The sequence below is a fragment of the Topomyia yanbarensis genome, chromosome 3 (assembly GCF_030247195.1).
Source record: "Topomyia yanbarensis strain Yona2022 chromosome 3, ASM3024719v1, whole genome shotgun sequence".
Classification (NCBI taxonomy): Eukaryota; Metazoa; Arthropoda; class Insecta; order Diptera; family Culicidae; genus Topomyia; species Topomyia yanbarensis.
In genome coordinates, this window is record NC_080672.1 from 38,431,322 (window position 1) to 38,446,135 (window position 14,814).

Here is a 14,814-nt window from a genome sequence, read left to right on the forward strand (position 1 = left end):
GATGTTTCTGCAGTGGTAGAAATTATAGCACACTTTTTATGGCAGCTCAGATATTTTTTGCTGTTTTCGATGGCAGTACACCGGTGTAGTGGATTGCACTGGTTTTGCACTTTCTAGCAGAAGTGGCAATGGAACATACCCAGTTTTCTGCACTTCTGCTAGAAAGTGCAAAACCAGTGCACTCCACTACCCCAGTGCACTATCAATCGAAAAGCCCATTAGAATATGAAAAATAATGCGGGGGAACTGGCGGTAAAATGAACACATTTTGCAAAGACATTATATTCTAATTGATAATTGAGATACTAAAAATACCTTATAGAGAATACATCAAGCTAGACCAGAGTTAGAAAGATTTTTAAATTCCGACCTATTTCTCTGAACATCTTTGTAAGGCCCGTTGTGTCGCACTTGTAAGATGCTGATATTTGTCCAAAGTCCAACCCATAAACAAACGCTCAAAGTTTCATCAAATTCTGAGAATAATAATACGAGCACCGACACGATTTTGAAAAACTGGCTCTTAGGGAAGATTTCTTCGCCCCCGTAACGTTTCACTGACTTTTTTACCTTAGCCCTTAAAGGCGCAAATCATTTTTTCAAATTTTATGAAAATTGTCTCATAGCTTCAATACATTACTGTGATCATTTTGCGATGATTTCCGCAATGCTGTTTTAAAATAACATTGCGTATTTAACGGTTACTGCAACGTTCTAACCTGGGGTACAAACAAACCCCATGCGTTTGATCGCAATTTTCGCAGGTAAACATGCAAACAAAAGAAATGAATAATATATAATTTTCTTCGTTTTTTGATTGCGAAAACAGCTGTTCAGGTGAAAATACGGAATTTACTGAATCAATGATACATAAATTTGCTTGAGCAAAAAAATAAGTGAAAAAATAACTTTGACTTTTCACAAAAATTACCATAGCTGAGAATTATCAACCGATTTGAAAAAAATCAAATGCTTCTAAAAGTTAAAAAATGGTCTTGAAACGGTATAAAAATGGATTTCAACATTTTTGAAAAAGTATAATTATTTGGAAGAGTGAAAGTTGAAAAATCGGGTTTTGAAAAATACCATGGAATAAGGCGCAAATTTAAATGAAAAAAATATTTTTGTGACCAGCAGTACATTGGTTACACGCAACGCTACTGTTACAGCAGCTACTGTGCACAAAAATAATAAAAAAAATTAAAATCAGCGTAAATGAGAACGAAATTTTTATTTTGTTTATCACTTACTTCTAGTATTCTCTGAATCGGTAAGTAGTTTTGCGGTAAAATTTCTTGGGAATCAATTGTTAGTACTAAGCTTATTTCAATGGAATCCAAATTTGTCCAAACTGTAAACAAAAGGACCAGCACTTGTCGAATTTGTGAGGTTTAGGGCCGATTTCTTCACCCTCGCTTAACTTTTAAACCAGGTTCACCACCAATACGTTTAAACCTGGCTTAAACGCTAAGTGAGGTTCAAGAGATCGGTCCTAAGGCATTTCATACAATGGTCAATTCAATACACGCCTGACATCCTCAACTGGGCGTCGCTGTTAAGCTGGCGTAAACGATTACTGTCAAAAGAGGGCAATTAAACGTATTACAACTACAATTTAGACCGCCATTATGGCACGTGAAAAACTGGATGCGACCTGTTTCAATGCTTAAAATTCGTAGTACCTATAAGTATTTGCAGAGCTTGTTTAAAGCTTACAGACATTTGCAAGCGTTTGTATAAAACTAATAAATATTTGCTATGCTTGTATAAAGCTTATAAACATCGAAAAGCTGTTATATAGTGAATATATGGTCGGTGTTAAGTCAGACCGGACCAAGTCGCAAAACATCAAAAAATGAGTTAATGATAGCACTGGATAATGAATTTATTCATCTACATTTCACTTTTACCACATTTGAAATATGAAACAATAAACAAGAATTATGGTAAAAATTATTTTCCAATTACAATGTAAAGGATGCTGCGATTCAAACTTTAAACGCGTTTTTCTCGAAATCAATGCACTGTCACTTAGTCCGGTCTGACCTAACACCGACCATATGATTGGTGGTGTTTTGGTGCAGGCTTACCGAATCGTGAATATTTGGTCCATAGTAATGTGCACTACAATAAAACCAGCTTCATATTGGCCATTGGAAAATCAGTATTTCAATCAATCTATTTTCATTCATTTATTCGGTGTACAAATCAAAATCGAAGGATCGTTGAACAAATTAGGAAAAATAATCAAAAATAATTTAATTTATTTTTTCCACCATCTTGCAACCAACTCTACTGTCACCGGATCATCTAAAAATCTCGTTACGCTACACCTTTATTTATTTAATCTACAATGTAGGAACGATTCGTTCGCGGCAGAGAAGAGAAGTACCACCTCGAACAAAAAAAAATCACGAAAGTTCTCACAAAAGCGAATCGGATTTGTTGCTGGTTTTCCTTGGTTTGATTTCAGAGTGCATCCATATGACGTTTCAACTAGTATAACTTTTGAAACTGGCTCGTATAAATCGTTGCAAGCGGTAAGGTCTAGCTTCGCTAAAGCGTACAAAAAATAACAGAAAATGTATTATTGTATTTCGTATCATAGATTGTACTTTTCTGATTGATATTATGCTTATTGCTGTATGTAATTAGTGAACGCTCGTTTTCTAAAACGACATTATCTGTTATTTTTGGGGGGCGTCCGGAAAATAATACAGTTTCAACAAAATGTTCTCTGATTACCTGGTCCGACGCAAATGCCTTTTATCAATTTTGCATATTGAAGAGTAACTCGTAAGGAACCTTTACTAAGCAGCACATGATTGCAGAGCCCCCTTTCTAAGTAGTGGAACGTGATCTTCCGCATGGGTGGTGTCATAAATATTACTTGTGATAATTAAGCTGACGAAATAAACTTTTTTTTTCTGAACTCCAATCCAATGCAGTGAAAGCTAATGTGAGTACTTAAGGTCACAAGAGCACTTAGCACATATTAGGGCATCCAATGGAAGATTTTGTCGCGATAATTCTAATTTGTAAAACAAATATTTGTAATTCTGCGAACAAAAAAATAAAAAAAAATTCGATAAAACGTCAGCTGCGTCGGAAAAAAATTTAAACAGTATATGGCTTACTCTAGTAACAATTGTGGATTTATGATAGTTTTATAGCCCCTGGTAAAACTTAGATTGCACTTGTAGCGTGCTATGAAACTTCAATTGTTACTTGGGTTAATGACGTATACGTATACAATCTCGCCATCGTTGGTCTTAACAGCATTTGAGTTGTTTTCTCTAACAGTCTACTAATTTTTAAATTTATTTTAGAATTTTTTTTAAATTGGCTGCTGAGTAACTGATTAGTATTTGCTTCTCGGTACGCAGATCTGAAAAGTGTGTAGCAGCGATGCCACAAGTACAGATTTATCTAGAAAGGTACAGATTTTTCGAGTATTACAGATTCTGTACGATACGGATATACCATATTTTTGTAAAAAAGTGCAGTTTGGTACATATTTTTTTTAACGTGACATGTAAAATAATTTAACACCGCGATGCATACCAATAAACAGGTTGTAAATGTTGAGATAGACCGCTGACAGCGTGATGGCGAGCTGGAGCTAACACTGACATTAGGATGCGGAATTCGAGAAACTTGTTTACAGCAAATCAAAGGATTGATGTCAAAATAGGTTTGTTGCCGTACCAGAAGAAACTGGAAGTACTTCTTCTCCTTTTCTACTTCTAGTAGCAAACCGAATCAAAAATTAGCAAGTTTTTTTTGTTCCTGTTTGCTACGGAGCAACTAGGAGCAAGAAGCGTGTATTGAAACAAACCTAATTGAGTTCTTGTCGGCCGATCTCACGAACACTAATGCAGTTTCTTGGTTGAAAACAATCCCATTTATTTTTTCCGTTTTGTTTATTATTTTCCACCAGCTAGTGATGTAGTATTTGTGTCATGTAATGTGTACGTACATGAACTGTAGAAAAGTCTATGAAAGCCGAGCGGATTTGCGCGGATTGATTGCGTTTACTTTGATAGGCCGCTTACATAGTGGCGGTGAGAAACTGTGTAGGGGCTGGTACTGACAGTAGGATGCGAGATGTGAGAAACCTTCTTACAGCATATCAAATGGAACCTGTCAGAGTAAAAGCAGGTAGCCGGTGCAGATCCGCTCGGCTTTCACTCTGACATCATCCCTTTGGTTAGCAGCAAGCAGGTTTCTCGCATTCTAATGTCAGCTCTAGCCCCAGCTTAGCTTCTAACTGCCACTCTGTAAGCACCCATAGGCTTCATTTGATTTGCTGAATCCAGGTTTGTCACATCTCGCATGCAAATGTCAGTACAAGCCACAGCCAGGGTTGCCACATTCACAAATTTTTCTTTAATGTCACAGATTTATATAACAATTAGGCAATCCATTAGACGTGTTGGATTAGCTGATTATTTCTTGATTGTTTCTTCTGACGTTACTCCGCACTGCTAGGCACAACGTCCGACAAAACCGTTGATTCGATCTAACATCAAACGAATCGGTACTAATGAAAGATGTTTGTCGGACGGGTTTTTCTGTTCGCAGGAGTAAAGCAAAACAAACTTATTAACAAAACCCACCACTAGGTTGTCAAACAAACCTCTCCTAGATTGCCTAATGAAACACAGCTTCCAATTTGGCCCTGGCCGCAGCTCAGCTTAGGCTGAAAACAAAATGACAACGAGAATTTGAACGGGAGCTGATTTTGACATTACCCAGTCAAATACTCCGGAATTTGAACTGATTTCTGGCGAAAGTTTATCGCAAATGAAACAACTGATTCCGAGTCGGAATTTTTGGTTTTTCGTAGCCAAATATCAGCATCAGCACCAACTCAATATATCACTATCTCGAATGAAAAAGAATTATATAAAATGATTCTGTTTGTCATTGTGTTGGTACAGAATACGAAGAATTTTCAACTTCCAGTACAGATTTATTTGTGGCAACACTGGTGAGTAGTCAGAACGATTGTCGTTTGCATTTTTCATACGTATCAATCCGCTAAAGTTTTCGAGCCCATCATGGTTTACAGACCTTGGTGACATTTCGTAAAAATTTAAATGCGACGTTAAATCCTTGAAAAGGTACTCATGAGAATTTATACAAAGCAGCCTTTAATATTAAAGATTGAAAAGAATTATAAACTAATTTTCTCCACTTTCATAAGGACCAAAAAACATATCGAATCCTGAAAAAGGAAAATGGCTGGCTAACAAAATGCTGTTTGTGTTTGAATTTAATATCCTTGCGTGGTAGTTCTCAAAAGAAAGGATGCACAATAACCATTGGGAAGATATCGATTGAAAATCTTTCTTGGTCAGTGCGCTATCACTGTGCAGTCAACTGTGCAGTCAAAAGTTTCGATATTTAAACGTAATTGTATGCTTACATACTTCATCATTAAATCTTTCGTTTTTCGATGGAAAAGGATAGGTTAATATTTAAAGTTAAATATCCGCTTGCAACCCAAAAATGCACTCAATGTTTGAAAGATGGGTTAATTATTGCATGACAATTTTTATTTGGAAGAACATATTCTAACCACTTGTCGGATTATCGGGGATGAATTTGCTAGATATTTTATACCAGTAACGTCGTATAATTTTGAACTAATGTATTGATTAACAGTGTATTTTGCAGGGCTTCGACACCACGTGCCGCTAGTGATTTTAAAAAGAATTGTGAGAAGTTTTTATTTCGAGTGGCCCTTCTCTTCTCTGTTCGCGGTATTCATATTACTCAGATGCATGGAGGTCCGGTACACTTTCGCCGCTTGACCACTCTGCTAGGACAAGGTTGTCCTCCATTTTGAGCCTGCACTATTACATTTCGGTACCTCTCGGACCTCCCCGTTCCACAGGTTACACTACACGAACTCCACTCAGTCCAATCGGATAAGACACAATCCACTGGCAAATCGTCATCCTGCTCTTGCAGCCGCCTGGATGGTCCAGCAGTTGGATGACGATGTACATCATGGTTGGTAGATTGCTCTAAAACAAAACAAAATTGACTTAATTAAAATAAATACAACTAAACAGTACTAAATCTGTTACCTCTAGCCAACTGACAAGTTTGCATACAATCTTCGTTTGTCAGAAAGTTGTTCCGATTACCCCGACAGCCTCCGTAGATAAACGGCGCACATGTTCCCTTAGCGCCGTCATATGCGTAACGCTGGTACTTTCCTCTGCAGGGACCGGTTTCCGGAGTTTGCGAGCAAATTTCCCGGGCCGTAAACACGTCGAACAAACAGTCTGCCTTCTCAGTACAGGCGCGCTGCTGGTTTAATTCCACTCGCTGTGAACATTTCTGTTGCAGTTCTGGCCCAACCAGCAGAAGGCGAGTTCGAATTTTAACACCTTTACCGCAAGTGGCACTGCAAGGACTCCAATCGCTCCATGAGGTTACGGGGCACATTGAGTCGGGAACTTCCAGATCATAGAGGGAACACTCCGGCTTCATGCATTTTTCTTTCTCAACTATAAAAAGTGATTAGATGTAACGAAACTCATATTGGAAGAACATATATTAACTTACCGACAGTTATATGAGGACACTTCTTCCGACCCATATGGTCAATGAAGGTTCTTGTACGCATGCTAATCCCGATTCCACAGTTAGCGGAACACTCGGACCATTCACTCCACTTGGTAGTTTTGCAAACTCCAATGCCTTCTCCTTCGTCATTCACATTTGCAACGGTCTTACGGATATCCTCTGAACTGTCATCTTGATCCTGTCCCTCATCAGTGCATTCAGCGATATCTGCTACGCACATTTCCTTGGATATCAACTGCCTATTACACTGGAACCGTGCTGCTTTTTCCGGTAGCAAGTACTCGCGTGTTCTCATGCGAATCCCTTTGCCACAACTAACAGAGCACGGCGTCCATTCACTGTAACTGGTTGTTTCACACTCCGGTCTGGTAACTTCTTCGGTGTTCTCCGCCAACTCCAACACCTGAGCTTGGAGAAACTCATCGTCACAGTTCCCATGAATGACTTTTTCCCGCCGGAAGTAGACCTTTGCCAATGGAGTCATCTCTTTAGATTTAGGATTGTAGAAGGGGGCTCTAGGGTCCTCGGGATACAACGTTGTGATGCGATGCATTCTTTCTCTTGGTTGCGTCTCGGAGTTTGCCGACATGTAACTTATGCCGTTATCAGTTCCAGCATCCCAAGGGTGCAGATCGACATCCACGGATTCAACCCAGGTGCAGTCCTCACTGCACAGATCCAGTCCACTAACACCTACAACCCAGTCAGGAGACGGACCAAACATGGAAGCCAGTGATACTTTGTGATGCTTTCGATCCACCCGGAAGTTCGATGTGGTGTTGGAGTTAACACGGGGGTACCAAAGACCAGCTGCTTTAATCAGCGTTCTTAATCGTGGACCTTTGGCACGTAGTTCCTGCTCAAGTTGACGTATCGAACCCCATTCAGCGAGTGAACGGAATCCGTCGGTGGCAATGTGATTTACTCCCCAAAATGAAAAGTTTGTGTCGTGGGAGGCCCCAATGATGTCGGAGAAGTGAGTAAGCCAAACCGCAAATGGAAAGTCTTTGGGGTGGGTTTCGTTGGACCAGATGCCTTCAAATACGAACTGTAAAGAGTACCACCTGAATTAAATCGAATCATGGGAGGTAGTGAGAAAATACATACGCTATACTTAGCTTCATCACAAGCGCAGCATTCACCCTTCACCACCGAAGGATCTGGTTTCATTTCACACAAGACCTTCGTCAATGCACCATCATCCGAGTACCAGGAATCCTCACCTTCGAATACCATTGCCGAAAGGCTCACGCATCCGGAACCGCTAGCTGGAGCAACCCACATCACTTGGATTTCGGTTTTCGGGAAATCATCCGCCTGGGTTACGGTATTCACGCAATGGTCGTAAAACTTGGTCAGTGAATCGCTAAACAGTTGAAAGCGGCCGACTCGTTTCGGACCGGCAATGAAAGTGCGGGCATTTTTGGCCGTACCACTGCTAGCCTGTGCCGTTAACATGAAGTGGGTGAACTGCTGGAGTTTCACGTGGGTGCGGGAACCGACCAGAAATACTGTGAATATGGATCAAAACAAATCGTTCGTAAGTAGGGGTGTTTAGAAAAGATATGAAAAAACGTTTTTGAATGAATTTTTCTTAATGGTTTATGATTGGACATTAGGAACAGTGAGACAGTGGATCTTTACAACAATTGCTAGACCAATACTGGAATACAGGTGACTTTTATGGTGGCAAAAGGTTGAAGTCACGATAATCCAGTCAAAGTTAAACCATCTTCAGAGGGTGGTTCTAATAACGACCAAGTCCTACTTCTGCCTTAGAGGCACTCTTGAACATAAAACCACTATATGTGTTCCAGAGACAGGAAGCATTTTTTTTGTGACGGTATGCAAGGTTAATGGGCTCTGGAACAATAATCCAAAAGATCGTGAAACTAGTTGCACAAGATTGTAGTCCTAAATTGTTACTTGGGATGAGTTATACCCTTGCAGTTAAATGAGTCTGCCAAAGGAAACAAAACGGGATAACACGATTGCGATCGACTTTTATAAAGCTCATGTTAGACCAACTGTTCAGAAACTGGAGCAACTAGTCAAAGTTAAAATGGAGCTAAATTTAATAACAATCCCTGTGTACAAGGAAAATGACCTGACCACTACGGAAAAACATGCGCCGAAGCAACTAGTCAAACCTCATCTACAACAGCAAACTAACAAGCAACCACCGACACTTATAGATAAACCAAAAACAACGACCCAATTAACCAATACGACCATGACAAACCAGCAACTAGTAATACTAATACAGAAGCAAATATCGATGAAGACGGATTTACAACAGCAACCCGTAAGAACAAGAAACAAATAAGAACCTCCTGCCGTGAATAGCAAGAAAGCAGTGGGGTAGTTGGCGGTTGGGGTAATTTGGCGGAATCCCCTTTTCACCGTTTCTAATAGACATAAAGCGCTGCCTCTCGTTGTGAACCTCAACTAATTTGAAACGCATCATCCAATGTGTTTTTGTTGTCAAATATTTTGTTTAGTAGAAGCTGTGAGCGATCTTGTGTTTTTGAGCATACTTTTTAAATTTTCTTAATTTTAAACATTTTGTGTTATTTAAGGTGTTTTTCAATCTATTCCTCGAATGATTATATTTTTCGATGGTGCGTGAAAAGAGCTTTCAGTATATGTATAAATATTACACCTATCTATACACAAAAGTAATTTTTTAAATCCCTTTTCATGAAATATGCTGTTGGCGGTGACGCACACGGGGCGAGTTGGCGGTAGTATTTACAGTGCAAAAATAGTCATCAAATTTCATTTCTGGAATTCACTCCAAAGTAAGAGAAACTTTTCTTGTGTCTCTCCTCAATGCAGTGGACAGTTATTTCGGACTATCGCCTGAATAAGTTCTTTTGCTTGCTTTTGAATATGGAGTACGCGTCGAAGTCAAAATGACGGGGTATTAATAATTAATCATTTGAGACTGAAATATAATAAAAAGTGTCGAATAATATGTAGTTCTATTGAAATCGCCACATTTCATAAGGACCTCTGATGTAATTGAATTTCTATTTGATTGCTTATTTTCAGGCGTTCCGCCAACTTACCCCATACATACCGCCAACTTACCCCGGGGCTGGAGTTAGTTGGCGGCTTTTCCGCGTCATATATTTTTGTCTCTAGAAATGAAAACAACGTATCAATCATTTTCCTAAAATTCAGAGATGTTGCCAAGAGTCTGCCCTTTCATGTAACGTGTTCTATGTTGCAAGATCCACCTAAATCAAAGCAGTAAAAGATGAAAACTGAAAACACCGCCAACTAACTCCTGTCTCGCCTACCGATGATGACATTGACGTGAACGATAACGCGAGAGAAGGCAGTCTGAATGGCCCCCCAAGCTACCAAACTGCGACGGATAAGGCAACTAATGCTTCACCGCCAAGGAAAATTATCTCAACACGCTGCAGTAAACTGTGTCAACAAGATCTGGCATACACACATTCTTAGTATTTTTATCTTTACCAATTGCAAAAACATAAAAGATCCACGGTTCAGTTGTGCTAACGCCGTGTCAAATACATAGCACAGACGTCCATCTTCAGCATTCAACTTGTGTAAAAATCTCTAACGGTTTCGAAGGTAGTTGGAATATCCAAACCAGGTGCGCTACTGTCATGTTTTTTTTGTAGCTGAGTTCGACTGAATTGACAGCGGTTATTCCTCTACCTACCCACTGAGACGACCAAAAAAATGTTCAACACGGGTCCAACGATGGACGTTTGTTGAACGGTTATTTGGACGTCGTCCAAATTGGTCCAACGAACGTCCTTCATTGGGCGATTTTGAAACCAACCGTTCTTAGAGGGTAGTTAAACTAGTCCGGAACCGGTTCGGACTTCCAGTATGAAATCCAGCACAAATGCATGAGCCGATAGAGTCGGAATCGGTTGTTTTCTTTGAGCAAGATTCCATACTGAATCCATTCAGGACTTCGAACCGGTTCCGGAATGGATTTGACGGATAGTTGGGATAAGTTGGTTTGGCGGCACTAGTGTTTATCGTATAATTCAAATGTTTACACACGTTTTATAAATATTTTTGTTCGATCATGGATGTCTGTTCTCTGTGTATATAGTTTGTTACACAAACAATTCAGAAGGTGGAAAAAAGCAGCTCTTTTGCGGGCATTTTGCATAACATTGGACAGCATTTCGGGCTTAATTGCACCATTTTTAGCTCGTATATTTTCTTTGAGTTCGCCAAGGTTCTTAGGTTTACTAGAATAAACTTTACTTTCCAAGTAACCCCACAGAAAAAAAGTCTAGTACCGTTAAATCCGGAGAACAAGGAGTCCATTCCAAATCACCATTTTCTGAGACAACGCGTCCTGGGAATTTGCTCTGCAAGGATTTGATTGTAGCGGCTGCGATGTGGCAAGGTCTTGTTGAAAATAGAAGTATTTCAGACCTTTATTCTGTATTTGTGAACAGACAGAGTGCTCCAAAATCCAACGGTGACGTGCACCGTCGATGATCTCTCTCTGTAAAAATAAAGACCGATGATTGTTTGGAGCACACTCCGGCCCAAACAGTTACTTTCTGGCCGTGCAGTGGTGTATAATATGTGGGTTCTGCGTCCCCTAAATTCGACAATTTTGTATATTTACTCCGCCGAAAAGGGTGTTCGTACACCACCAAGCTTTGTCTGTCATTAAAATTATTTTTACGATAAGCACGCACAGTTTTCACTATTTAGCGACCGTTTTCAATGTAAAGCGCTACGATTTCAGCGCGTTTTTTGGTGAAAATTGACTCATAGCTAAAACGGCACTAAATGACGTTTCAGAATTGTGTTTATCTGTCAAAATGGGCTGGAAAATGGCGGAGTTGATCAATGTACATCAAATAGGATACATCCAGGTGGCGCACCGTGTATATTTTACATGTTGCTTAGATGCATGTACATGCACAGATACAAATATGCAAAATGCAACGGCAGCACGTACAATTTTATTATTCTGCTCAACAGTTATGGTGAATGTTGTTTTACATCCCAGTAAACAAAAAGGCGGGTTAAACTAGGTGCTGGCGATCGATGGGCTATTGAAACTTTGTTCTAGGCTATCCGCCGTAACTAGCCGTTTACTGTAAAAGTAGTGTGGGATTTAGCTCAGACAAACGATAACATAATTCATGACAGGTTTGAGCTCTATTATTTTTGGCACAAATCTGTACCTCATCGGCGGAAAGCTATGCCGCATTTGCTTGAAATTATTTTATAAGCTGATTTTTCCCTGTAAAATAACATCAATATCGGGAGGGAAAAAGAAGACCGTCTTCGTATGTACGAACACTATTTATAGATACAAGAAAGCTATTACCCAGGTAAGCTCAGCCGGAAATGAACCGAAATTCTCGCTGCTTCCAGTTCGTATTCCGACTCCAGTGACACAGCCGATTCTAGTTAGAGTCGGTTTTGTCACTGGAGCCGGAATACGACTTGGAACCAGCCAGAATTCCAGTTCATTTCCGGCTGAACTTTACTGGGTAGGAGTTGGGACCTTAATCATCGTTATTCGCCTAATGAGGTTCAGTGTGATGTCCGGGAAGAAAACAAAGACTGCGTTCCAAAAAAACTTTCTAATTCACAAATCGGGTAGGTGAATGAGATCTTCAAATCATAAGATCGACCGCTTTCACGATCCAGTTCGTACTGTCACGTTACATAGAATTTAGGAAAGCTGTGACAGTTGCATCATGAGGAAGTGATAGCGTCTTCGGGATTTGTCCCGTGAGCGCCGGTGGTTGAGTGGTAGGCGCGACCGCCACTCACCCCAGTTGGTCTGGGTTCAATCCCAGCCAAGATCGTTGAGATTTTTCTGAGGTGAAAAAAATCTGTGGTAACACCTTCCTTCGGAAGGGAAGTAAGCCCAGTCCATGAAGTTGATGGGTCGATATCGGTCCAGATAGTTTGGGGGAAGTCATCCCTCTGGCGTCGGTGTTTGGCGGCTTCGTATGGAAAATAAACCGACGGAAAATAACTAGACATGAAGAAGTCCTGCGAGCGAATGCCGCAAAAAGACATTTCAATCACTAGAAGTGTACCAGTGGATCGTAAGTGGGCTTTAGACCAAGAAAGGACAACTGTCCGTGAAGGTGGCGTCAGATCGTCCGAGTTCAGCTCGGATTCCGAGAGCTCTCGCGGCCATCAAATGGAAGATTCGGGTTTATCTTGTGCGTTTCATGAGGAAAACAACGAAGGAATATAGAATCAGTGACTCTACATCATGGAAGATTGTAAAGTAAGATTGCGGGGCGCAGTTTGAGGGCACGAACTATAACCGCATTCGGGAGCTACGAGTTGAATACTGAAAGAAGATTTTGAACTTCCTCAGGCGAAAAAATCTGGTCACAGACGAAAGCATGTTTACCGTCGACCCCGTGTCGAATTCCAGAACCAACCGTTAGGCAAATTCTCTTTCGGTAAATCGACGAGTAAAAAAAGTATTGTACAAAGCATTCCGCTAGTGTTGCTTCGGAAGGTAAAAAGGTGGACTCGTTCATTCCCGCAGGCGACAAATGGGGTTTTCGATTGATTGACACCCCGGTGTAGTGGAGTGCACTGAAACTGCACCGTTTTTGCACTTTCTAGCAGAAGTGCAGAAAACTGGGTATGTTCCATTGACACTTCTGCTAGTGCAAAACCAGTGCAATCCACTACACCGGTGTCAATCAATCGAAAACCCCAAAAGTAATCACGGAGGTCGGCATTTTCGGTAAGTATGTCGTCCTTCTTGTGGATTAACACCCTTATTATTGTATACGACGAATGCTACATTCGTTCGAAAGCGATTCGGGCTTACTATTTGATTTTGCTGTCGTAAACGGGAATACAAACCAATTTCGAACGAATCTCGCGTTCGTTGTAAACAAGAATAAGGGTGTAAAGATCTAGTAAAGATAAATGCGAATCGAAACCGAATGTGGTATTTCAAAAAGATGGAGCTACGTGCTACACTTCAGAAATGATTGTGGCAACATTTGTCGTTCTGGAAAATATGCGACCACAATCCAGCACGTTCTTAATCCATTGGATTTTTCAGTATGGCGCGTCATGACGACCAAGACTTATTCAAAACTCCACTCAAGTATAGCAAGCCTCAAAACATTGACACGTACCTGAAGAGATATGGGCTACATTATTAGGACTTGTCTTGCGTTCCTGAAGCGTATTGAGGCTGTAATTGTGGCAAATGGAAACTCAATCGATTACCAACATAGTTTATGACTTTAAAAAATATATTTCTTTCAAATAAATAAAAATCAAAACTGAAATTTAATTTAAATTTTTGAGTTGACACAATATAACATACTCGTGCGCCAACCGAACTCCCATTTTCAATACCTTATCACTTCTCAAAACTCGCATCAAAACTTTGCGTTAAAATTCGTCTCAGAATATTGACTTAGAAATACCAAACAGTTTCTGTTTCCGGTCGATACAACAACAAACAACTGCAACATAAACTTTTGCTTTCAGCGCTCGTACACCACCAAGCTCGCTTTCGTGTCATTCATTATCAACGATGAACTAGTTGCATAGCGTTTCACGTACTCATCAATAATTAAACTATCATCTCGCATGATTAGACTAGTTATAGCAGACATGCTTGTTCTATCATCGCAAGACGGCAGCGCTGGTCAGAGATAATGCTTGACCTCGGTGAAACGCCTTGTGCAATTATGATGGTAAATCTTTTTCAAATAAATACAAAATCAATGAACTTCAATTTACAGTTGTAGATCTTCCCCGGTTCATAACCGCTCGGTTCGTTTCGAACCGCCAGCCGGTATCCATTATCGCCTGGTTTCTTTTCTTTCGTTACTGGACGACCGTTGAACGCCGGTATCTTACTGCAAGCCGAACTTTGATGCACCACAGCTAGTGCTGTTAGTAGAACTATAATTCCAAATGGAAACTTGATGGAAGTCATATTCCTGTTTTCGTCGTTTCACTTTAAGACACGCACAGACCCTTATCACTTGCCACAGAGGCGGTTATCAATTTCACTGAACTCCACTTTCTACTATTGTCTACGGGACAAGATTATCACTGGAGAAAGAAACGTCCGTCCACAAAGCGCCGCGGCTGATTAACTACTGACTGACTGCCTCGTCGGTGAACGAAAGATGCTGCCGAACAAGTGAATCTCGTCTAATGGGGGAACGATTAGTGATAGGGAAA

General features: G+C 40.4%; 1 protein-coding gene across 1 annotated transcript; it reads right to left on the bottom strand.

The window, feature by feature from the left end:
• Positions 1-5,539: 5,539 nt before the first annotated feature.
• Positions 5,540-14,725, bottom strand: LOC131688821 (spondin-1). Its single transcript, XM_058973360.1, has 5 exons — positions 14,365-14,725; positions 7,711-8,114; positions 6,583-7,651; positions 6,099-6,524; positions 5,540-6,035 (listed from the first exon to the last, which is right to left on the bottom strand). The coding sequence occupies exons 1-5, from the start codon at positions 14,561-14,563 to the stop codon at positions 5,782-5,784; spliced, it is 2,352 nt and encodes a 783-aa protein (XP_058829343.1). The 5' UTR covers positions 14,564-14,725; the 3' UTR covers positions 5,540-5,781.
• Positions 14,726-14,814: the final 89 nt, after the last annotated feature.

Coding starts and splice junctions, on each gene's coding strand:
- LOC131688821 (XM_058973360.1), bottom strand. CDS start 14,563: ATGACTTCCATCAAGTTTCCATTTGGAATTATAGTTCTACTAACAGCA. Junction 8,115..14,364: donor ACCGGGGAAGATCTACAACT/GTAAATTGAAGT, acceptor CCATATTCACAG/TATTTCTGGTCGGTTCCCGC. Junction 7,652..7,710: donor GTGATGAAGCTAAGTATAGC/GTATGTATTTTC, acceptor TACTCTTTACAG/TTCGTATTTGAAGGCATCTG.